Source organism: Stomoxys calcitrans, chromosome 2 (genome assembly GCF_963082655.1).
Source record: "Stomoxys calcitrans chromosome 2, idStoCalc2.1, whole genome shotgun sequence".
NCBI classification, from domain to species: domain Eukaryota; kingdom Metazoa; phylum Arthropoda; class Insecta; order Diptera; family Muscidae; genus Stomoxys; species Stomoxys calcitrans.
Genome location: NC_081553.1, coordinates 129176542 through 129203116, shown reverse-complemented (window position 1 = coordinate 129203116; position 26575 = coordinate 129176542). Strand labels below are relative to the sequence as shown.

The 26575-nt window shown below is 37.0% G+C and overlaps 1 protein-coding gene across 1 annotated transcript; it reads left to right on the top strand.

The window, feature by feature from the left end:
* Positions 1-167: 167 nt before the first annotated feature.
* On the top strand, positions 168-12024 carry LOC106087185 (E3 ubiquitin-protein ligase MARCHF5). The gene is made up of 3 exons (XM_059363927.1): positions 168-1080; positions 1157-1353; positions 10847-12024. The coding sequence occupies exons 1-3, from the start codon at positions 382-384 to the stop codon at positions 11253-11255; spliced, it is 1305 nt and encodes a 434-aa protein (XP_059219910.1). The 5' UTR covers positions 168-381; the 3' UTR covers positions 11256-12024.
* The last annotated feature ends 14551 nt before the right edge of the window (positions 12025-26575 follow it).

Sequence of the window (26575 nt, the reverse complement as noted above, 5' to 3'; positions counted from 1 at the left end):
CTACAGTTTACATGTTCCCCCAATTCCTTTTTCTTCTCTCTTAGATGACAAACAATAACAAACAAACAACAAACGAAAGAAAACGTCAGATTTCTAAATGTTGTTCGTGGTTGCCATTTTTTGAGGGAGGGAATATTCATCTATATGACGTCTATTGTCTGTGACTTTAAGATACAAAAACAATAGTCAAATAGTCAATAAAAAAAGCAACGCAAATAAATATATATTATAAAAAAAAATAAAAGTTGGTCACTGGTCAAGTTGAGCATAGTGATTTTTCGTTAAGTTGTAGAAAATGAAAAGAATTTAATATATATTTTATGACTGGAGCGAAATTTCACGAGGAGTGTTGGTTTTGCAAGAGAATAAAATACGAACAAAATGAGTGATTCCCATACGACGATAACAACAAAAGCCGTAATCGAGACGGCTTCCAACGAAGGACACGGGGAAGGCAATTCTGACAACCAAAGCCAGGAAGATGCCATATGCGAGTCTGCCACGCCCGTATCGCCCTTGAAGTCAGTTGTTGTTGTTGAGGAAGGAAAAAACAGCGAAAGGAGCACAACCATTGAAGATATCCAACGTCGAACATCCCTACAGTCAAGTACATCTGCCATAAACATTCTCAGCTCTGTTGGAGATATAATGACCCTGCCCTCTGCAACAAATTTGAATGCTACCAACGAAAATGAAGGTTCTTTTCAACAGACTTTTAATCCCCAGGACGGCACCGAAGGCGAACGCAGTTGTTGGATATGTTTTGCGACTGATGAAGACAATCGGTTGGCCGCTTGGGTTCAACCTTGTAAGTGTCGCGGCACCACGAAATGGGTGCATCAAAGCTGTTTGTACCGCTGGGTAGATGAAAAACAGAAAGGCAATGCCCTACGCACGGTAAATTGTCAACAATGCCAAACGGAATACATCATCGTATTTCCTCAAATGGGCAAAGTGGCCAATATATTAGAAGCCTTTGATAACATAATTAGGCGCGTAAGTCCATTTTTGGCAGCAGGTATATTTGTTGGCTCTCTCTACTGGACTGCTGTAACATATGGGGCAGTGACGTTTCTACAGGTGCTGTTGGTGTTTTCCCGACTACCCAAAAAAGAATGCTTTAGTCATACATCAAACTCTTACATTTATCTTTTAGATTGTCGGACACAAAAAGGGTCTAGCCCTAATGGAAAATGGCGATCCCATTTTATTGCTAATTGGTCTTCCAGTCATACCTGTCGGTTTGGTATTGGGTCGCATGATTCGCTGGGAAGATGCTGTAATTCGCCTAATCCGCAACCGCCGCAATGTGGCTCGTAAATTGCCACTTATGAATTTTATCATACCTTATCCGTAAGTTTACCTATATTCATTGCATAATAATGAGTCATAAAAACCATACAAATAGTTTTAAAGATTACAATTTGCATTTAGCTCAGCTGATGCAAACACAAACAAACAATTTAGTTATTAACTATTCGCACACAGACATCGCATACAGTATTTGTTGCTGTTACGAAATGAGTTAGATTGCAGCCAGAGCAAACATGACCGATATGCGAAGATTTACATATATTCTAAATTTAAAGTCCGCCCTACGATAGACTAAGTTTTTAAGTAATTGCTATTTGACCATCTTTCTTGAACACGCACACTAGGTAATGCATTTTAAAATCGACTTTCATGTTATGGCTTTAATGATTCGAGTGAGTTAGAGAGCTTTTCTTTCCTGAAAATAGAAAAATGGACTACAAATCACTTTGGCTTTATAAATCCGATCGTTATACCAATTTTATGAAGGGTTCATAGTTCTATACAAAAAAAAAAAAAAACAAATAAGATACGTTTATGCAATATTAGGTGAAACAAAAATTAAAAAATATCTAATCGAACAATATCAGTAAATTGATTGTCAATTTGTATCGCATAATTTTTTGTCGTTGTTTTAAAGGCGCCAATAACACGCCTTGTTATATCGAGCATCATAAGCAATCAATATTTGTGCAAGAGCCGGTGCCGCCCGGCCTCTCTCAGAGACTCTCCGCTCTACACCGCTGTTTGTACGCGAGTGCCGTTGCAGCTATTCCTTATGAATCATTCCACTATTCGCAACCTGTGGACGGTCCCGGTAGCTCCCAGCTAAGCTTCTCGTGAGATCATTGAAGTTGTTAGTTGCTTTTATCTGAGTCAGATATTATCTTACGTTTGTAAGTTAGCTGTTTAATGGATGTTAGAATATCGAATAAGTTACCGTGATCATTCTTTTTGTGTTGAGAAATGTATTTACTATTTCAGACGCTGTAACACCAACCCAGTAAGTAGTTTTTTGTCAATGCAAATGTTCTAACGAACAATCTATAAAGATGTGTAGAGATATTTTACAAGACGTCTGGGCTCAATTAGGAAGATTTTGACTAGAGGAACTCCGCAAGAAGGGGGTTTCCCGCTCTTTGGTGTCTTCCGAGGTGCTTCCTTTTTACTAAAACTGATCTCGTCGGATGTCGTCGAGGAAGTACAGCTTCCTCGACGACGACAGCCACATCTGATTACATCCCTAATGCGGATGGGTCTAAATTGGACTGAAGAATCATACAGGCTTCTAGACATGTGTAACTTCTTTCAGGCCAAGGACTTCGCGGTGCTGAAGGCACTAAAGACGAGGTCGATGAGGGAGCGGCGGCCTGATCGGGCTATCAGTATGTATATAGGTGAACCGTTAAGCGGCCCTGAAGGCTCTAGCGACACCGCAAAGTCTCTGAAAGTCTTAAATCTTTAATTCAAAACACGTTTAAGGATTTCGAAATACTTCTCTCCGAAACGAAAGCTGAAATGATTTTGGTGTAAACGCCATTTATGGTTTGTTTATATTATTTATAATTTGACTACGGTCTGTAGCTGGACAATATCCGCTAGTATGAATTATTTCAAGACCGAATAAATTTAGCGCAAAACGTGTAATTTGTCTATATTATTAAGAATTGTTTTTTTTTTTATCTAAGAAGTTTTGTAACAAATCATTACTTATGACGTAAGTTTTAGCTTGACTTTTTATATTTGCAAATGTTAAACAAGAGAAAGTGTGTTAATGGAAATACGGCCAAATCATCATATATTAAACCCCGTTTACACTGCTTTTTAAATCCCGATTTAATGGCTCGATCATCTGTTTTCCCTTTATAAAATCAGCTGACGAGAGCCTTCAATCCGGATTTAAGGAGCAGTGTAAACAGGGTTATATGTTTTTATCTAAATTTTCACAAATTTTGATGGACTTTGCCGTGTGTAGGCAATTTTGTGCATACAAAAAATCTGCCATTACACAAAAACACATTCAGTGGGAAAGAAACAGCTAGGGGACAGGGTTGTCAAGCGTGGGTAATGTGGCATTTATATAATAGAGGCGTTTTCGCAACAAATACGATAAAAATACAACATACCAACGTACGGCCCTTGAAGCCTTCTCGTCTAATATGGTTGAAAAGTCTTCTAACCAAAGACGAAACGGGTCCCATAGTGGTTGGTGTGTGTGTGTGTGGTGATCTCTGGCTTTTCTTTTCCATTGCAGAAAAATCTCCGATCATTGAGCTCGTCTCGAAAGAAACGAAGATTGTAAAAAAATTGAAAGCATCTTCGCCCTTATAGGCAAAAAATACCTGAAAATTACAAATAAGAGATAAATTTAATTTCCACGTCTGCGTACAAGTTGATCTATACGTATTTACTTGGACGTTCCCAATATGTGGAAATAAATGGGACGAAATCGGCTGTTTATAATGTCACATCTGGTGTACCTACTTTAATGATATGATATCACAGTTTGAGAATGAGTTTTGCAAACCTTTTGTTTTTGCATATGACTTATATTTATTATTTAACGAAAATTTTGCGGAGTCTTGTATTAATGACCATCTTAGTAGCATTGTCAATTTAACGAATCAAAATAGACTGCTTATTAATCCTGCTAAAAGCAAGGCTTTGTTTTTCCATTCTCATTACCGAACTGTATCATTCGCACGTCTTTTTTTTGAGGACCATATGGTTGAGTTTGTAGAATCTTTTAAATGTCTTGGCTTGACACTTGATTCCGGCCTGAATTTTGGGTCCTTTTTTTTCAAAAAGAAGGTTGTATGCTCTCAGATCGTATACTCCGAGGCGTGTTCGTCTGCGATTAGAACACTCACTTCTGATGTCACAGGTGGATTATGGCATAGAGGTTTATTGTGGAACTTGCTCTTATAACTTACAAAAGGCGTGTTCGTCTGCGATTAGCACACTCACTTCTGATGTCACAGGTGGATTATATCATAGAGGTTTATTGTGGAACTTAGTCTTTAACTTACAGAAGGTGGAAAGAGTGGTTAGATGAATTGTTCGTATAATTTCGGATTGACCGTGCTTGATCATGATCGGAGACAAGACGGAATGTGCCAACTACAGAGGAATATGTCTTCTCCCCATCGCATACTCTCGAGCGTACTGTGTGAAAGATTAAAACCTAAAGTCAATGAAATAATTGGACCCTATCAATGCGGCTTTAGACCTGGCAAATCCACCCTGAACCAGATATTCACACTGTGCCAAATCCAGGAAAAGACCCCAGAAAGACAAATGAACACCTATCATCTCTTTGTCGACTACAAAGCCTCTTCTGATACCCCTTTACGTTCAAAGGTATTTCAAGCCATGTCTGAGTTTGGCTTCCCTGCTGATACGCGTTCCTCAGTGAGAATAGGAAAGAATCTCTCCGAACTATTTAATACCAAACGAGGTTTCAGACAAGGAGACAGCCTATAGTGTGATCTCTTTAATATCCAGCTGGAAAAGATTATACGAGATGCAGATGTGAATAGATATGGCACACTAATCACAAGTGAACACACGCTACTCGCCTTTTCCGACGACATCGATATCATAGGTCGGTCACTGGAAGTAGTAATTGCAGCCTTTGAAATCGAAAGAGAGTCAGTGAAAATGAGTCTGGCAGTAAATGGAGATAAGACGAAATAGATGGTTTCAAATCCCAAAACGCTTTGTATAACTGAGCAGATAAAGAAAATGGAGAAAGTTGGGAATCACAACTTTGATATAGTCGTAACCGAAACAAATGACACCATTTTTAATATAAAGCGAAGAATAATACTGGCAAACAGACGCTACCTCTCGACAGAGGAAGATTACACTATACAAGACACTGATACTACCCGTGTTGTTATATGGTTCTGAAGCATGGGTACTTGTGAAAGCAGATGAGGCAGTGCTTGGAGTATTTGAGAGAAAGATTCTTCGTAAAATATATGGACCTGTTTGCGTTAATGGAGAATATAGGCGACGTATGAACCACGAGCTGTATGAGCTGTATCACGACGATAACATAGTTACACGCATCAACATACAACGGCTGCGTTGGCTAGGTCATGTTGTCAGAATAGATGAAGAAGCTCCAGCAAAGAAGTCTTTTGAAGGCAACCACGGTGGTATACGCAAACCGGGAAGACCAAAAGCCCTATGGAAAGAACAAGTGGTGGGAGACACACATTCCACTAAGGAACAGGGCCAACTTCTCACATATCAATGAGTGCAGTCCGATTCAAGTTTAAGCTCAATGATAAGGGGCCTTATAGCCGAGTCCGAACGACATGCCGCAGTGCGACACCTCTTTTGGAGAGAAATTTTACATGGGATAGTACCTCACAAATTTTGCTGGCATTAGGAGGCGAAAACCACCGCTGAAAAATTTTTTTGATGGTCTCGCCAGGTTTCGAACCCCGGCGTTCAACGATGTTACCTGCCCCTTTGTATTTTTTCCTAAGAATGCCATGTCATGTTCTTCACAAATTAGTATTGCAAACTGGAGACATATGTTACATCTTCTGTGAATGGCAACTGATAGTTTAAACCAACATTTCCCTCATCTTCATTTCTACATTTGGAAATAAAACTTGTAAAGGATTTCCCTCATTAAGATACAAATTTTTAACTTATTGTAGTTAATAATTTGTATTTTATTGAGGCAAGTTTTATTTACAAATGTACTTTAGGTCATTTCGCGTTGTTGCCACGAGTTGGAAATTTCCTTTGTTTTAACTGCTTGTTTATTGATAATAACCATGCTTTTTTGTGAGAATAGTGCTTTAAAATTCCTTTTTATAATTTTACTAGGTGGCCTAGTGTGTTTCGCTACACCCTAACTAAAGTGGCTTTAGGATGTATTAATATCCAATAATCTTTCATATAAGTTCCATATTGATTGGAGTACTTCCGGATGGGGCAGTCTCCACATTTGGGGCTCCATTCTCTTTCTATGAAAACACAAAATGCAGTTTTTTTACGTTTCCATAGCATTTCTGATTCTTGTTTTGGGTTAAAAAAAAAACAGAACTTTTGTTAGAATCAAGGCGTATTTAATATGGTGGCCGCCTCGGTGAATTGCTACAACAAAGCATCTTTTTGGAAACTTGATATGTCAAAATTTGTAAACAGGGCGAAGAAAATTCAATTCGCCCTGACATATAAAATTTTCAATTTTTGTTTGTTTTTGTTTCGAGACGAGCTCAATGATCGGAGATGCAAATGGAAAAGGAAAGCCAAAGATAGCAAAACACACCAACCACTATGGGACGCGTTTCGTCTTTGGTTAAAAGACTTTTCAACCATATTAGGTGTGATGGCTTCAAGGGCCGTGCGTTGGTATCTTGTATTTGAATCGTATTAATAGCGGAAACGCATCTATGGTATAATTCCCACATTAACCACACTCGATAACCCTGTCTATTAGCTGTACTTTTCCTAATGCAGGTTTTCGGCAAATTTGTTTCGACCAATCAGAGCAAGAAGAAAGAAGTTTATTAATTTTTGGGTGTCAAGAAACCTTATATTTAAAAACGTTAAAAATACCAATTAGCTCCAGAGGCTTTACCCACAAAACTGGCTGGAACATTGAGGTCCGATCTGTGTGGTGTTCATTGCTATCACGAGAAGCTGATCTGCGAGCTACCGGGCGCGTCCACTGGTTGCGGATAGTGGAATGCTCCATAGAGAGTAGCTTCAACGGCAGTTGCGGACAATCAGCGGTATCGAACGGAGATTCTCAGAGAGAGGCCGGACGGCACCGACTCTTGCATAAATACTGAGTGCCTATGATGCTCGATATGACAAGGCGGGTTATTGGAGCCTTTAAATAACCAAAGCAAAACTGTTCCCGCTGCGATCGTTCCTTTGGACCGGAACGAGCTTGCCACATAAATATGTGGCTACAACCACCAAGATGCCAGGTTTAAATAGTTTTCATAAGGTTACTGTAGTCGTAGATAGCTACCAAGTGAATGCTAACAGATGGACCAAATAGGAAGATTGTAATTAGAGCTCAATCGCCACAAGAAGGGGTTGTGTACCCCTTTTTGGCTCTTGGATATCTGTCGGATTTTCAGGTCACTTGAAAAGGACAATTAAAATTTGTTGGCTACGAGGATGACGTTGTCGTCATGGTGTGTGGCCGTTCAGAGTGCATATAGTATGCTGCCAAAGTACTAGGTGCCATGGTATGTTCAGGGGACCTCTGCTAGTTGTGATGGAGCTGCCGCTCTCTCTACTGAATGTCCTGAAAAGCCATTGCAATGTCTGGACTTTGACCTTGCGCTGGTCACATGGCGGACTTAAGCTTGATTTGTGGGGATGTGGAGTCATAGACGGTTGAGCACCTATTGTGAGACTGCCTTGAAATTGCGAGAGTAGGTGCAGGATTATGGCTACACAAAATCTGTTTTCCTGTTTAAATGATCTTGTTGCAAAAGACCTTTCGCCATTCTTGACTACTATAACTTTAAATTTCATGTTGGGAGAGCTTCTCCAGACCTCCTGACCGTTTTGTAATGCATGTTGGCTCCTAATCTTCTTCATTTTAATGTTTGGCATTGTATTGGGTTGCCCAAAAAGTAATTGTGGATTTTTTAAAAGAAAGTAAATGCATTTTTAATAAAACTTAGAATGAGCTTTAATCAAATATACTTTTTTTACACTTTTTTTCTAAAGCAAGCTAAAAATAACAGCTAATAAGAAAGAATGCAATTACAGAGTCACCAGCTGTGAAAAAATTTGTCAACGCCGACTATATGAAAAATCCGCAATTACTTTTTGGGCAACGCAATACTTCTTCTGCGTTTTTTGAATCTTTCGGGGGCGACACAATAGATCTAAGTTCCCTGAGTGAAAGTGATAGTGAATGAGGTTGCTGGACGCGTGCCATTATATACCCTACCCTAAGTTGAGAATGTTTTCATAAAAAATCAAAAATGAAAATACATGTTTTCATGTTTTCTTAGAAAAAAAAATTGAGCCCCATGAGCTCATCTAAAAACCTTTCAGGGGTGCGCCCCCTAACGATAGCAGAAAATTATATGGCCTATTATTCCTTTCAAATCGGTTCAGTCGTTTTCGAGCCTATCGTAACAAACAAACAGACAGACCAAAAACAGACATTCACCCTTATTTCGGTTGTCGAAGTCGAAAGTCGTCAGCAGTTGTAGTCCAAGACAAATTTAACATTTCTTGGTATTCTCTAACATATTTGCCTTCGACAGTTTGTAAATAGAAATATTTTGAAGTATATATAGCAAAATAATGTAAAAGAATGATCCCTACCCATTACACAAAATTGTGTGGTGCACTTAAGATTGTCATTAAATTATATACAAATCTTTTTCGCCAAATTTGAAATCGAATTCGGTTTACGAATTGCCAAAAACGCCAACGTATTTTCGAAATTCGACTACGCCATCGCCAACCGGTATTAGAGTGATTATGACTTCTATATAATAGACTCTATATGTTCTAAGAACCTATCTATATAATTAACTAGCTTACACGGGCCCGCTCCGCTGTTTCTTCTCTTACTTTATATGGAACAAAAGTTTCCTTGGAAAATTTATTTTCGACAATTAAAGATATTTTAGTGAAATACCATGCTAGCTGGACTAACAGTTCAACAATATAAGTACCTTTATCTGAATCCCATATGATCTTTATTGGTCTACGAATTTAAGTTTGGATGTAAGGTGTACTCCATTCTTTAAATACTTCATTTCAGTCCGATATTCTCATGATGTCTGATTAAGTGGTGTTTTCGGGGGAGAGGAGGTCCCCCAGATACTTGACCCTGAAAAAATATCAGCATCGTGCTCTTCTCTCAAATACCATTTATTTAAACCCCATATTGCCATTGGCTTAAGAGGAGTTTACAGGATGCGGCGTCCCCCAAACACATGGCCCCAAAATAGGTTATCAAATTCGTTTTCTAATCTCAAGTACCTTTTAGTTTCACTCTCTTTAAGACCCAAATTGTCTTGGTGAGCAAATTTGTCCTATTTGAGGGTTGTTATGGAGGTGGGACGTCCGTTAGACAGTTGGCCCCTAATGTTGATATCAGATACGTGGTCTACTCCCACATACCTTTAATTTGAGCCCCATATTTCCATAGTCGGCAAACATGGCCGGCTTGGGGGCTGCTTTGGGGGATGAGCGGCCATTCAGTGAGTTGGCCTTGAAAATATATACCGGATTCGTGTACCACTTTAAAAACCCTTTTATTTTTAAGCTTCAATTAAATTTTTGTATAATAATTAACAAATTAAAAATTAAACTTCATAAATTATTTTTTATTATAAATTAAACAATTTTACTTGTCCTACATACAATAGTCAGAAAATACTTACTATTTGGGTGGTGTTGCCCCACATTGCTAAGGTTGTAAATTTGTCCCCTTTGTTTGATGTTTTTGGGGGGCGGCCCCCAAACACTTGTTCCCATATTTGGATATCAGATTCGTATTCTACATTCAAATACCTTTTATTTAAGCCCCATATTCCCATGGTCAGTAAATAAGTCCAGTTTGGGGGGTGTTTTGGGAAAGGGGTGGACCCCCAGGAACGTGGTCCCACATTTGGATATCAGATTCGTATTCTACTCGCAAATACCTTTCATTTGAGTCCCATATAGCCATGGTCGGTAAATATGCCCGATTTAGGTGTGTTTTGGGGCTTGGGGTGTTCCCCCTAGCACTTGGTCCGACAATTGGATATCAGATACGTTTTCTTATCCTAAATACCTTTCATTTGAGTCCCATATTGTCGTGATTGGTCTAAATATATGTTTGGTAGGTTTTAGGGTGGGCAGCCCCCCTAGGTACCCCATCCGAAATTTGGATACCAAATTTTTATTTTTAGGGTACTATATGAGAGCACACAAAATTTCGCTTAAATCACACCACCCATCTCCGAGATCTGGCGTTTCTGAAAATTCTGGTAAGGGGGAGGGTCCGCCCCCCCTTCAGATATCAAAAAATGTACCTATTTTCACAACGGGGTCATTATGCACCATCTGTGAAAATTTCAAGAAAATCGGTTCAGCCGTTTTTGAGTCTATAAGGAACGCACAAACAAACAAACAGATATCAAAAAATGTACCTATTTTCACAACGGGGTCATTATGCACCATCTGTGAAAATTTCAAGAAAATCGGTTCAGCCGTTTTTGAGTCTATAAGGAACGCACAAACAAACAAACAAACACAAATTGATTTTTATATATTGGGTTGCCCAAAAAGTAATTGCGGACTTTTCATATAGTCGGCGTTGACAAATTTTTTCACAGCTTGTGACTCTGTAATTGCATTCTTTCTTCTGTCAGTTATCAGCTGTTACTTTTAGCTTGCTTTAGAAAAAAAGTATATTTAATTAAAGTTCATTCCAAGTTTTATTAAAAATGCATATTAATTATATTGGGCAACCCAATATAATTAATATTTTCTATAGAATCCGTAAACACTAATCTTATTTTCATTTTTAATATTTCAGAGAAGAAGATGAGGAACAAACAGCTCAAAATCCTGCAACACCAACGCTTTCGGATCCTGTGTCAGCAACACGTATATTTTGTGGAGCTCTCTTATTGCCAACGATATCCTCGATTGTTGGACGACTGCTATTTGAATCAATTGAAAATACCTTGCACCGAACTTTATTGGGTGGTCTGACATTCATAACGGTTAAGGGAATTTTGAAAATTTATCTAAAACAACAACAGCACACACGTAAAAAGAAACGTCGTATTGTAGACTATACAGAGGAGAATGTACGCGTCTATGTAAATCGATCTAATTCTAATAGAAGTCAAGGAAATCCTGCTGGAGCAACAGCTGCATCGGGTGCTCAACAACAACAAGCAAATGTGCCAAGAACCAATGAACGTGACAGTGTAGTGTAGGTTAATTAACCACATTAATCAAAAACAAATATTTGGTAAGACCAACAAAAACTACACGCTATAATAACAATTATTAAAAAGAGGTTCCGTCGTATAGTAGTTAATCTTTTTTATATATAAATATATAAAAAAAACTAATATGTGCTGTTAACAAAGCTACCACGTTAATCTTCTTCTTTGAACTCTATGACACACTCTCCCACACACACACACACACACACTCTATCCAATAAATACTGGAATAAATTGAAATCTAAATAAATGAATAATTGAATTAGTATACCACATGCATATACATACAATATATAGGGCAAGATAAACTCTTTTTGTATAAATAATATTTAACCGTTGGCATGCCATGAAAATCCGACATAAAACAAAATGTTTTAGTAGCCAATAAAGAATTAAAAACTTTTATGTGGGTACATAAAGCTACGGGTAGGTTGATTGATAATTTAGTTTTTGTCCAGTAAGGGTGTGGCCTTGACCACTTATGTTTTTTTAGTTTGTCGACTTTTCTTACAATTTGTTAACTTTATATTGAATTGGTATGGGTGCAGAAGCCTAATTTTTAAAAACCTTAACAAAAAACCATTTCTTTTTATATGTAGATTAACGTTCTCACCATTGCACCGGATGGTTTTTATGGTTACGATAATAAAGAGTTCGTTTTTATTTGCACCCAAAAATATAAAGTCGGGTTTCTTTGCTAAACTGTTATATATGTTTTAATGTAAAATTCTAAAAATAAATCTTGTTTTCATCATTACCTTCGGCTGATATTTTATTTGATATTTTTAGCCATTTTTTTTGCTTAAAATATTTTTAATTTAACTTACAAAAATGTGGAGTAAAAAAAAAACAAAAATAAATCATGAAAATTTTTTCAATTAAAATTTTAATTGAAAATAAAAACGTTTTCAATTACAAAATTAATTGAATTCTGTTTTTATTTCATTTACGATCTTGTTTGAAATTTAGGAAATTTTCAATTACAAACATAATTGATTCAATCATTTTTATACCCACCACCGAAGAATGGGGGTACATTCATTTTGTCATTCCGTTTGCAACACATCGAAATATCCATTTCCGAACCTATAAAGTATATATATTCTTGATCAGCGTAAAAATCTAAGACGAACAAGCCATGCCCGTCCGTCTGTCTGTTGAAATCACGCTACAGTCTTTAAAAATAGAGATATTGAGCTGAAATTTTGCACAGATTCTTTTTTTTGTACATAAGCAGCAGGACTATATCGGACTATATCTTGATAGATTCGCCGATTTAGGGTCTTAGGCCCATAAAATCCACATTTATTATCCGATTTTGCTGAAATTTTGGACAGTGAGTTGTGTTTATCCCTTCGACTTCCTTCGTTAATTTGGCAAAGATCGGTTTAGATTTGGATATAGCTGCCATATAGACCGATCCTCCGATTTAGGGTCTTAGGCCCACAAAAGCCACATTTATTATCCGAATTTGATGAAATTCGGGACAGGGAATTGTGTTAGGTCCATCGACACCCTTCGTCTATTTGGCCGAGATTGGTCCAGATTTGGATATAGCTGCCATATAGACCGATCCTCCGATTTATGGTGTTAGGCCCATAAAAGCCACATTTATTGTCCGATTTTGCTGAAATTTGGGACAGTGAGTTGTGTAAGGCCCTTAGACATCTTTCTTTAATTTGGCCAAGATCGGTTCAAATTAGGATATAGCTGTCATATATACCGATTTCTTGATTTAAGGTTTTGGGCCCATAAAAAGCTCATTTATTGTCCGATGTCCCCGAAATTTGGGACAGTGTGTTAAGTTAAGCCCCTTCACACACTTCTGCAATATCGCAAAGATCGGTCCAGATTTGGATATAGCTGCATAATAGACCGATATCTAGGTTTAGGTTTTGGGGCCATAAAAGAAGCATTTATTGTCCGATTTCACCGAAATTTGGGACAGTGCTTTGTGTTAGGCTCTTCGATATTTTTATGCAACTTGGCCCAAATCGGTCCAGATTTGGATATAGCTGCCATGTAGATCGATATCTCGATTTAAAGTCTTGGCCCCATAAAAGGCGCATTTATAATCCGATTTCACTGAAATTTGGCACAGTGACTTATGTTAGGCTTTTCGACATCCGTGTCGAAAATGGTTCAGACCGGTTTATTTTTAGAAATAGCTACTGTCCTTACTAGTATTTGGTTCAAATCGGAACATATTTTGGTATAACTGATATGGGACAAAGGTATGAAATTTTCACCGAATTTTGATGAAAGGTGGTTTACATATATACCTGAGGTGGTGGGTATCCAAAGTTCAGCCCGGCCGAACTTTACGCCTTTTTACTTGTTTTAATTGAACCTGAACTTTTTTCTATTACGATCTTGATGAAATTTTGTAATTATCTATTAAAAAATTTAATTGGTTTTATCTTTTTATACCTTCCACCATATGATGGGGGTATACTAATTTCGTTATTCTGTTTGTAACTCCTCTAAATATTTGACTACGACACCATAAAGTATATATATTCTTGTTCGTCGTGACATTTTAAGTCAATTTATCTATGTCGAAAAGCACGCTAACTTTCGAAGGATTAAAGCCAAATTTTGCATAAATACTTCTTATTTGCGCAGGTCGGTTGGGATTGTAAATGCGCTATAGCGGTCCATGTTTTGATATAGCTGCCATATAAACCGATCTCGGGTCTTGATTTCTTGAGCCACTAAAAGGCACAATTTTTATCTGATTTGGCTGAAATTTTGCATAAGGTGTTTTGTTATAATTTCCAACAACTGTGCTGAGTATGGTTGAAATCGTTCCATAACCTCATATAGCTGCCATATAAACCGATCTCGGGTCTTGACTTCTTGAGCCACTAGAGCGCACAATTCTTATTCGATTTGGCTGAAATTTTGAATGAGGTGTTTGTTTATGACTTCCAACAACTGTGCTGAGTATGGTTGAAATCGGAACATAATCTGATATAGCTGCCATATACACCGATCTGGGGTCTTGACTTCTTGAGCCACTAGAAAGCACAATTCTCTTGATTTGGTTGAAATTTTGCACGAGGTGTTTTACTAGGGCTTTTAATAACTTTGCCGAATATTTTTCAAATCGGTCCATAACCTGATATATTGTAGCTGCTATATAAACCGATCTGGGATCTTGACTTCTTGAGCCTCCAAAGGGCGTAATTATCCGATTTGGCCGAAATTAAGTACAACGCCTTCTCCCATGACCTTCAACCTGCGTGTCAAATATGGTCCGAATCGGTCCATAGCCTGATATATTGTAGCTCCCATATAAACCGATCTTTATTATTCTTGAGACCCTAAAGGGCACAATTCTTACTCGAATTGGCTGAAATTTAACACAATGACTTCTACTATGGTCTCCAACATTCAGTTCAGACCGGACCATAACTTGACATAGCTCCAATATTATAGTAATTCCTTTCTTTTATCCTTTGTTTTCCTAAAAAGAAATATCGGGAAAAGAACTCGACAATCTATGGTGGAGGGTATATAAGATTCGGCCCGGCCGAACTTAGCACGCTTTTACTTGTTTTTAATAGAATCTGAACTTTTCTTCAATTACGATTGTGATTGAAATTTTCGTCATTTTCCATTAAAAAATTAATTGTGCAATAAATTTTTTAATTGAATTCTAAAAAATGTTTTATATAAAATGATTTAAAATTTTATTTTTTTCAATTAAACAACAACCACTAAATTTTTTTCTTTTTGTCACTCGATTCGTTCGCTGATTCATAGAAAGCAGCTGATTTTATATAGGGAAAACAGCTGTTTTCATTGAATTGGCGAACGAATCGAGTGACAAAAAAAAATATTAGTGGTCTAGGCAGTAAATTCTTTCAATCATAAGGTCTGTTCGCGGACTTTTTAGTAATAATTTGCAGGAGAATAAGAATAAACTAAGTGAACGACTTCCATTAACAATTTGTGCAAATTTGCACAATATTTTTGAGTATACGACTTAACAGCACTGTTAAGTTTTAGACTCAACAGTACTGTTCTGACTGTCCGTTTTTGAAAAAGTCTAGCCATTCGAAATTTTGATAACTACTTTCTTTATTTAGAATATAAAACTCCCCAACAAACTGTCTTTCGACTGCTTTTTTGATTTTCTAGACGCAATTCTAATCTTATTTGTGATCAAAATATATGTTAATGGCATAACGGCTTCTTTATCATCGATCTAATTATGACATATTCTATATTAATGTTTTTCTGTTGGGTTTACTTCCCCAATACATGAAATTCACAAAGTTACTGTAATAAAAATATATTAATTACTGTTAGTCTACGTCGTTAGCTAGACCTAAACCCGTTTCTACGCTTTATTTTATAATTCGGGAAACAATATTTCCGTTTAATTTTAAGGCGTCCGAATCCCAAAAATAAACTTCAAATTCGTGTTCCAGGAGTTTTACATATGTGAACCATGTTTCATCGCAAAAATTTCAATAACATTTGCATATTTTCAATGTTTTCAATTACAATCAGACTATATTTGGATATAGCTGCCATATAGACCGATCTTGGGTCTTAAGCCCGTAAAAACCGCATATTTTGTCTGATTTCGCTGAAATTTGAAACAGGAAGTTGTACTAGAGGCCCCGACATTCAAACCTAATATGGCCCATATCGGGACATACTTACATATAGCTGCCACATAGACCGCATTTAATATCCGATTTCAATAAAATTAGCAACAGTGAGTTGTTTTAAGCTTAGCGACATCCGACTTTAATATGGTTCAGATTGGATCTTATTTAGATATAGCTTTTGTATAGTCCAATCTGCTGATCTCTCTCAATCTCCGATTTTGCTGAAATTTGAATCAGTGAGTTCATTAAAGCTTCACGATATCCGACTCAAATATGGTTCAAATCGGGCTATATCCAGCTATACTGCCATAGATCGATCTGCCAATTAAGGGTATTGAGCCCATAAAAGTTGCATTTATAACCTGATTTCGCTGAGACATGAAAAAGTGAGTTGCTCCAAGATTTCCGTAATAACATTTAAATGTGGTTCAGATCGGGAAATATTTAGATATAGCTGCCATATAGACTGCCGATTGATTGTCTTAAGGACTTAATATCGGACATGGACAATATCGGACAATATAGTTTTGGTCGGACTATATTTAGATATAGTTGCCATATAGATCGATCTGCCGACGTAGGGTATTAAGTCATTAAAGGCTGCAATTGTTATCCTATTTCTCTGATTAAAGCTTTCCGATATCCGACTCAAATATGGTTCAGATCGGTCTTTATTCAGATTTAGCTGCCATATTGACCAATCTGCCGATTAAGGGTCTTAAGCCCATAAAAGCTGCATTTATTACCCGATTTCGCTGGAATTTGACACAGTGACTTGTATTAAACCGCCCCTCATCCGAACAGCATAAAGTCCAGACCAGACTATATTTAGATATAGCTGTCATATAGACCGATCTTCCAATGAGACCCTAACCTAATCCCATAAAAAGCGGTTTTGTTGCCCGATTTCGCTGAAACTGTGACTTGTATAAGGGTTCTCGGGACCTCAATCAAATATGATCGAGACCAGTTCTCATCTGCACATTACTTTGGATATATTTTACTTGTTAATCATATTTTTATGCACTTTGGATTACTTTCATTCGGTTAAGTAGGAGCTAGGGGCTAAGGCAAGACCTCCGCGGCATTTGAGTGCCAAGGCGGTTTGTAGTTGAGGTACAGACAGCCCCAGTGGAATGTTCATGGGTAAATTTGTATTTTGCAGTTAAGACTAGGTTTTAGTGGCAGCTTGCGGGTGACCTCTTCTAGTTTAGATAAACGTATGTTATCTTGGAGCGTTTACCATTTCCAATTCATGACCGCCTGCTATCCGTTGCCCTTTAAGGCTAACATCGAAGAAATAGTATAATTGTCAGAGTCATACTCACAGATTCCAGTTTCACTGAAATTTTAAGGTAGCTACATGTCTCGCAACCTGAGCTACATGCATCCATAACAGATGACTTAAATACGTGTACAGCAATCCAATGGACATTTTAGGGCGATGTTTGAATTCAGAAGTACTTTCTTCGGAGATTTATGTTAATGGCTGCCAGGCGTCTTAGAAGATATTTATGACTCATTCCTTAATACATTATATTATAGCTATTCAATCGCTTTTTTATTGCAAGGATCTCCGCTTGACATACACTAGAGTGATCGGTTGGGCTTTAGAGAAAGCCCCTTTAAGCTCTCGACAAAAGTCCAATAGTGGGGCCTTTCAATGGGACAATGCATCTAAATTTAGCTTGTTCTCTGGAATAAATGAATGAGTATTCGAAGTTCTGAGAATGGGGACTTTTTTTAATTACCTTCTCCATTTTTTTCCATCGGAATTTTGGTCTTCCCCATATGCGTTAATACCCGGTTAATTTTATATGACTTTAGCTGGGGCCTAATAAAAACAAATTAGACCCATTTTTTTTGACTTTGCAATTAAAACAAATTTAATAGAGACTTTTCAATCAATTACTGTTTTGGCACTTCCAAAGTCTTCCAGGTTTATGCAAAATCATTTTCTCTTCTCCAACAAACATTTTATGCCATTGAAACTAGTCATCACCTCTCTCGTCCTCTACGGGAAGATCATTTCGTATGGACTGGGTAAGCATTGCGTTAAAAATTCTGTTTTCGATTGTGTCGTTAACATATTTTTATTTTATATTTTTTAGATGTAACAAATAAAAAAATAATGGCAACAACAAAATAAAAAAACCTTATAAATAGCTTTAAATATATACCATTTGTCTCTGATTATATATGTGTCTAATTTTAAGATGTGCATTTTTAAGTCATTACTACGTGCTACCAAAAATAAAACAGATTTTTAATTTTTTTCTATAACCTTTTGTTGAATAGTATAATGTTATTTGTTGAATTTATTTAGCCACACAAAATTTTCCAATCGTTTTAAAAGGGATATTCTATTACAAAATAATTTTATTAAAAAAGAAAATCAAATAAACATAATAAAAATTTAATTAAATAACAAATTAGTTGTTTAGTTTTCTCATAATGGGCGTACAGGAGACATTGAAGGTCAAGAGAGAAGACGTACAAAATTTCTGCCAAATCGGATGAGAATTGCGCCCTCTAGAGGCTCAAGAAGTCAAGATCCCAGATCGGTTAATATGGCAGCTATATCAGGTTATGTACCGATTTGCACTATACTTAGCACAGTCGTAGCAAAACACCTCATTCAAAATTTCAGCCAAATCGGATGAGAATTGCGCCCTCTAACGGCTCAAGAAGTCAAGATCCAAGATCGGTTTATGTGACAGCTATTCCAGATTATGAACTGATTTGAATCATATTTAGCACAGTTGTTGAAAGTGATACCAAAACACAACGTGCAAAATTTCAGTAAAATCGGACGAAAATTGCGCCCTCTAGAGGCTGAAGAAGTCAAGAGCCAAGATCGGTTTGTATGACGGCTATATCAAAACATTGACCGATTTGACCCATTTACAATCCCAACCGACCTACACTCATGAAAAGCATTTTTGCAAAATTTCCAGCGCCTACCTTTACTCCTTCGAAAGTTAGCGTGCTTTCGACAGACAGACGGTCGGACGGACATGGCTAGATCAACTTAAAATGGCATGACGATCAAGAATATATATACTTTATGGGGTTTCAGACGCATATTTCGAGGTGCTACAAACAGAATGACGAAATTAGTATACCCCCATCCTATGATGGAGGGTATAAAAATTATATTAAGGGTGATGTTTTAAGAGCTATAGGAAAGTTTTTCATAAAAAAACATGAAATCTTTATTTGAATCGATAGTACGGTCCATATAATTTTATGTTTGGAGATTATAATACGCAAATGTTGACCGAGACTGCGCGTCAAATGGTCCATCCGCTTAGTCCAATTTTGGCATACTCTTTCCAACATTTCGAATGGTATCTCACGAATAAATGCTTCAATGTTGTCTTTCAACATTGAAGCATTTATTCGTGAGATACCATTCGAAATGTTGGAAAGAGTATACCAAAATTGGACTAAGAAACGTGGGTGAACTGTTAAACCAGATAATGGCTAAAAATCACCCTTTATATATATATAGTTCCTTAGTGGAATGTTCATGTTCATGCGGGGTAATGGTCTGTAGAGAGTATTATAAACAAATTAATACATATTGAAAATGAATCGTAATTAATACCAATCTTATCATATTGCGCACAATACCATGAAATCTACCGCCGTTTTCCAAATCAATATAATCTATATGGATAATAAACTATTGAAATAAGATAATATTTAAAATTTACAGCGGTCAAAAAAAGTATTCATCATTAGCAAAATTGATAATAAATTCACTTATTTTGGGTAATTGAAGAAAATTTAAAGTAAACAAATAATGCAGTTTTATGCAATAGTTTATTTTTCGTAATATGTTTTAAAATAAATTCAAAAAATAAATTTAATTAGCGCAAAAAATGCAATTTTATATAATAACACCAAAAACAGAACAAAAAAAGTATTCATCATTGATGTGCTATCATCAAAGTCAAATTCAAATATTATTTGGGAATCCCCCTTTTCTGTTTTATTTAGTAAAGGAGGCTTTGCCCTTGACAGCAAATATTTAATTTCATTGAAAATATAGTTTTTGTCAAAATGGGTCGTAAGCAAAACGAGGTTTCTGATGAGGTAAAAGTTTTGCTAATAAAACACAACAGGAATGGTTTAAATCAAAAAACTATCAGTGAAATATTAAATAGACCACGATCTACTATACAATCCATCATCAGAAAGTGGACAGAAATGAAAACTGTTGACAATAGACCAAGATCTGGTCGACCAAAAGCACTTTCAGTTGGAGATGTGCGTTGGCTAGTGCGGCAAGTTCAGAAAACTCCGAAGACAAATGCGACCATTCTTCGTAAAAACACTATGGAATATTTAGGGAAGGAAGTTACTACACAAACAATTCGAAATACACTCAAAAGGCATAGTTACAGAGGAAGAACTGCACGTAAGAAGCCCTTTATAAATAAAATAAACCGAGTGAAAAGGCTAAACTTCGCAAAAATGTATGTAAAACAGCCCGAATCATTTTGGAAAACAGTCATTTTTGCAGACGAGAGCAAGTTTAATCTTTTTGGGTGCGATGGAAAGGTCATAGTGTACAGAAAACCAAATACAGAGCTTGAAGAACGAAACACAGTTGCTACTGTAAAACATGGTGGAGGTGGTTTAATGGTTTGGGGGTGTATGGCGGCTTCAGGAGCGGGAAATCTTGAAATTATTAATGGAGTAATGGATCATAAGTATTACATTGACATTTTAAAGAGGAATTTAAAAGATAGTGCTGTAAAACTTGGGCTTGGTAATAACTTTCAATATTATCAAGATAATGACCCCAAACATTCTGCTTTAAATACCAAGATGTGGATGCTGTATAACTGCCCCAAAGTCATTAAAACTCCTCCTCAAAGTCCCGACTTGAACCCAATTGAACATCTTTGGGAACATCTCGAACGCAAATTGAGAACGCGCAATTTTTCGAGCAAGAGTCAAATGCAACAGGTGATAATGGAGGAATGGACTAATATAGACCAAAATATAACCGCTAAATTAGTCCAATCGATGTCAAACCGTTTAAAAGAAGTTATAAGACGCGGTGGTCGAATAACAAAGTATTAATTTTTTTAAATTATGTTATTTATTTTTTTGTTTTTTTTGCAATGATGAATACTTTTTTTGTTTAATTTTTTGTGTTCAGCTGTAAAATGGCCCTTTTTGTTCCAATAAATACTATTTTTTTCTTTAAAAACAATGAAATTGTGTACATATATATCACACAAGCACTACTGCATCATTAGTTTAATATGTTTTTATTCCAATTGTCTTTTGTAGACTTATTAAAAAAAAAACATTGAATGATGAATACTTTTTTTGACCGCTGTATAAATACTCACTTTTACTTTTGACAATGTCCTCCAAAATGTTGCGTTTGGAATTTATCTATTCTATTTGTTCACGTCCTAATTTTTCCTATTTCTGCGTAACATTTTTTACTATTTTGATATAGCTGCCATATAAACCGATCTTGGATCTTGGCATCTTGAGCAACTAGAGAGCGCAATTCTTATCCGATTTGGCATAAAATTTGCATGAGGTGTTTGCTTATGATTTCCAACAACTGTGCTAAATATGATTGGAATCGGTGTATAACTTAATTTAGCTGTCATTTAAACCGATATGGGGTCTTGACTTCTTGAGCCTCTAGAGTGCGCATTTCCTAACCGATTTGGCGGAAATTTAGCATGATATGTTTTGTTATGACTTCCAACAACTGTGTTAAGTATGGTTCAAATCGTTTCTTAAGCTGATATAGAGGGCCTCACTAGAGGGCGCAATTCCTATCCGATTTGACTGAAATTTTGCATGAGGTGTTTTGATATGACTGCCAAAAAGAAAACAGATCTAACAGCGTATTGATAGTAGTTGCGAAATGGGTGGGGTTAATTTGATTAACAGGTTACCATCCCAATGATAGCATATTATTAGCCAAAACGTGATTGTCTTATAAGTTTGTATCCCGTTAAGTATTGAGCAGTAGGTGGATTTTTGAAGCGCCGTCCACCAGACCACAACACCATATAGCATTATAGGTCTGATAACTGCAGTTCATACCCAATGCATGATACGCGGTCTAAATCCCCAACTTTTGTCAATGGCTCTCTTGCCGGTGTATAGAGCAAGAGTGACCTTTCTTGCCCTTTCCAAAATGTTGGATTTGAAGTTAAATTTCCTGTTCAGCAAAACACCCAGGTATTTTGCGCTTTCTGTAAATGGAACATACTCTCCACCCAAGGAGACAGGTTCCACTGTAGGCAACTTGTATCTCCTGCTGAAAAGAACTACTTCTGTCTTGCACGGATTTATACCCAAACCACTTTTGGTAGCCCACTTTGCTGTTGCACGTAGAGCTTCCTGAAGTATATCTCTTAGAGTGCTGGGAAACTTTCTCCTAACCGCAATTGCAACGTCATCAGCATACGCGACCACTTTTACACTTTTTCTTCCAGAGACAATAATATATTGTTAATGGCTATATTTCAAAGTAGAGGAGATAGTACACCTCCTTGCGATGTTCCTCTGCTGATCCATCTTTTTAGATCCACAGATCCCAAGCCTGCCGTAATGCATCCTTTAGTAAGTAAGTTATTAATAAACCTTCTTACGGTAGAGTTGATGCCTTGAAACTCCAACTCCTTCATGATTGACGTCGGGTTTACATTATTGAAAGCTCCTTCAATGTCAAGAAATGCTACCATTGTATATTCCTTGACAGCTAGAAAACCCTCAATGTAGCCGACTAGGTGGCGAAGGGCTGTTTCAGTGGATTTGCCTTTACTATATGCATGCTGCTGCTGCGACAGCCGATCTCCAGATATCGTTGCCCTAAGATATGTTTCTATCAACCTCTAAAGAGTCTTCAGCATTAAGGATAACAGACTATAAGACGAAAAATCTTTCCCCTTCCTGTGGTAGGGTTTTCCTGCTTTCGGAATAAAAAAGGCCTTTGTTTCCCTCCATCCCTTAGGTATATATGACATTCTGATACAAGCAGAGTAGATCTCCCTAAGCCAGGGAACCAGTCTATCAGACACAGCTTGTAATTCAACCGGTGATGATGTCATCAGGGTCTGACGACTTAAAGGAGTCGAAACTTCTTATCGCCCAAAGGATTTTCGGTTCAGACACAATTTCCCTAGTGGCGTCCGATGAATGCATACCAGTGACAACCTCTTCTGGCGCCACGTTGTCCGTTGGAGAATTTCGCGGGAAATTTGTATCAACGAGTAGTTCTAGTGTTTCCTCACTAGACAATGTCCATATATTCTCCAACTTCTGAATATACCCCATCGTAATAGGTCTCGAGGGCAGAATCTTCCTTAGCCTAGAGGCCTCAGATATATCCTCCACGGAGCTGCAGAATTCTACCCAGGATTTGTTCAGAGCCTTGCTAAGCTCGCCCTTATATTTTCTTAGCTCAGCCTTATAGATGTCCCAATCTTGTGGCGTTTGCTCTGTTGAAGAGTTTTCTGCAGTCCTTCCTGTTTGCTCCTTGGCTTGGCACTAGAGCATGCTGACACAAGCGAGTCATTCAGGGCCTTCGAGATCCGCTTCACCATTATTTCTATATCCTTCGTAGTTAGTTAAGTTGAATTAATATACGTTAAATTTCTTCACCAGTTTTTGATTTTGACACCAACATAGCATTTAAAGTATTTTTTGCAAATATTGCAAGTCCACCTCCTTTCATTGTCAAATCTATAAACGGAGTAACCCCCTAAATTTATATGTGCGACGGGGATAGCAGAAAAGAGCCATGTTTCCGATACATAAATAATGTCAATATTCGATTTTTCAAAAATCTACCTAAACTCATACGTTTTATATTTTAATTTTGTGAAATTAAGCCCGAGATCGAACAAAATAAAACTCTTCCGCTTTATTTATTAAGCTCTGAGAATTAAAATGGCATGTTTTTGAGCCACTACTTTGCTTGTACAAATATTGGCCAGATTCTTGGAAACGTTCTGGGAATCTCTGTCTGTACCAGCCACAAAATTAAAATTAAATAAATTATATTTTGTGGAGAAATAGAGTGAGAGATTTTGTCTAGCCACGCTACTTTGTGTCTGTTGTTGTAGCAGTGTGTTGTACACTGAGGTACAACGGGCTGCCATGGGATTGTCTTTGTGCCTGTATATGATAGAAGCGAGACATGTATTTGACTCATTCTCACTTCTGTTTGCATTACATATGTGTGAGAGGAACATAATATAATCTTGACCAAATAAATAACAATTTCATTCGTACAATTAAAAATATGTTCAACGTGTGCCTTGTTTGCCAATCACTTGCATTGATACACAACAAAATCGAATTTCTATGTCAAAAATTATTAAAGCCATTAACACCTTGTTTGAAAAGTTTTTTATAAGTCAAAACCATATTTAATCGATCAAATTTAGGTCTGTATTTTTTCTGTGAAGCCCTAACGCCTACACAGAAAAAATGTAGAGCTATATATAGGTAGACCAAAAAATATCAAGAACAAGTAAGAGCGTGCTAAGTTCGGCCGGGCCGAATCTAATATACCCTCCACCATGGATCGCATTTGTCTAGTTCTATGCGCGGTATCTCTTTTTAGGCAAACAAAGATTATTGAATAAGAACTGTTATGCTTTGGAGCTATATCAAGTTAGTCCGATTCGGACCATAAATGAATGCTGAACATTGTAGAAGTCATTGTGTAATATTTCAGTTCATTCGGATAAGAATTGCGCCTTGTAAGGTTTATATGGGAGCTGTATCAAGCTATAGATCGATTAAGACCATATTATACACGTATGTTGAAGGTCATGAGAGAAGCCGTTGTACAAAATTTATGCCAAATCGGATGATAGTTGCGCCCTCCAGAGGCTCAAGAAGTCAAGATCCCAGATCGGTTTATATGGCAGCTATATCAAGTTATGTTCCGATTTGCGCCATACTTAGCACAGTCATTGGAAGTCATAACAAAACACCTCATGCAAAATTTCAGCCAAATCGTATGAGAATTGCGACCTCCAGCGGCTCAAGAAGTCAATATCCAAGATCGGTTTATATGACAAGATGTCAAGACCTAAGATCGGTTTATATGGCAGCTATATGAAAACATGGACCGATTTGGCCCATTTACAATCCCAACCGACTTACACTAATAAAAAGTATTTGTGCAAAAATTTCAACCGGCTAGCTTTACTTCTTCGGAAGTTAGCGTGCTTTCGACAGACAGACGGACGGACGAACAGACGGACGGACATGGCTAGATCGACTTAAAATGACGTGGCGATCAAGAATATTTATGGGGTCTCAGACGCATATTTCGAGGTGCTACAAACAGAATGACGAAAGTGTAGGGTTACTCCATAAAATAAAATTTATTTAATTATGATTACAAAGTAAAAGAAAACAATTAAACGCGTGCTAAGTTTGGCCGGGTAGAATCTTATATACCCTCCACCATAGATCGCATTTGTCGAGTTCTTTTCCCGGTATCTCATTTTGGGAAAACAAAGAATAAAAGAAAATAATTGCTATGCTATTGGAGCTATATTAAGTTCGATTCGGACCAGAACCAGAATAGAATTGTGTGAAACTTCAGCCAATTCGAGTAAGAATTGAATCCTTTAGGGGTTCAAGAAGCAAGTAAATTAGCTCCCTATTTTTATATGGGAGCTATCGGTTTATATGGGAGCTGTAACCGGCTATAGACCGATTCAGACCATATTTGACACGTATGTTTAAAGCCCTAGCAGAAACCGTTGATCAAAATTTCAGACAAGTCGGATAAGAATTGCGCCATCTAGTGGCTCAAAAAGAAAAGATGCAAGATCGGCTTCTATGACAGCTATATAAAAACACGGACCGATATGGCCCATTTACAATCCCAACCGACCTACACTAATGAGAAGTATTTGTGCGAAATTTTTAGCGGCTAGCTTCACTTCTTCGAAAGTTACCGTGATTTTGGCAGATAGACTTACGAACGGACATGACTAGATCGACTTAAAATGTCATGACGATCAAGAATATATGTACTTTATGGGGTCTTAGATGAATATTTCGAAGAGTTCCCAACAGAATGACGAAATTAGTATACCCCCATCCTATGGTGGAGGGTATAAAAATTATTGTGAAAAGCGTTAGGCTGAAATAGTCAAAATTATAAAATGATTTATAAAATAATTATAAAATGGGCGTAGAAGATCGAGGCGCTTGGAACGCTATTCTACGTTGGGTTAAAGTAATGCAATAAATTGGAAGAAATTTTGGAATGCAAACGTGGTATATATTGGGATTTTTCATATAGTCGGCGTTGATAAATTTTTTCACAGCTTGTGACTCTATAATTGCATTCTTTCTTTTGTCAGTTATCAGCTGTGACTTTTAGCTTGGTTTAGAAAAAAAATGTAAAAAAATGCATTTACTTTCTTTTAAAAAAATCCGCAATTACTTTTTGGGCAACCCAATATAACATATAAATAATATTAAAATTATCTCATTTTAATAGTATAGAGATATATTGACTTGGAAAACGAGGCTGAGGACGGATCTCAGCGCCATATGTGGATCTAGATTTCCTTCCATCATAATATCAATGAATGCAGTTCGATTTAAGTTTAAGCTCAATGATAAAGGGCCTCCTTTTTATGTCGAGTCTGATCGGCC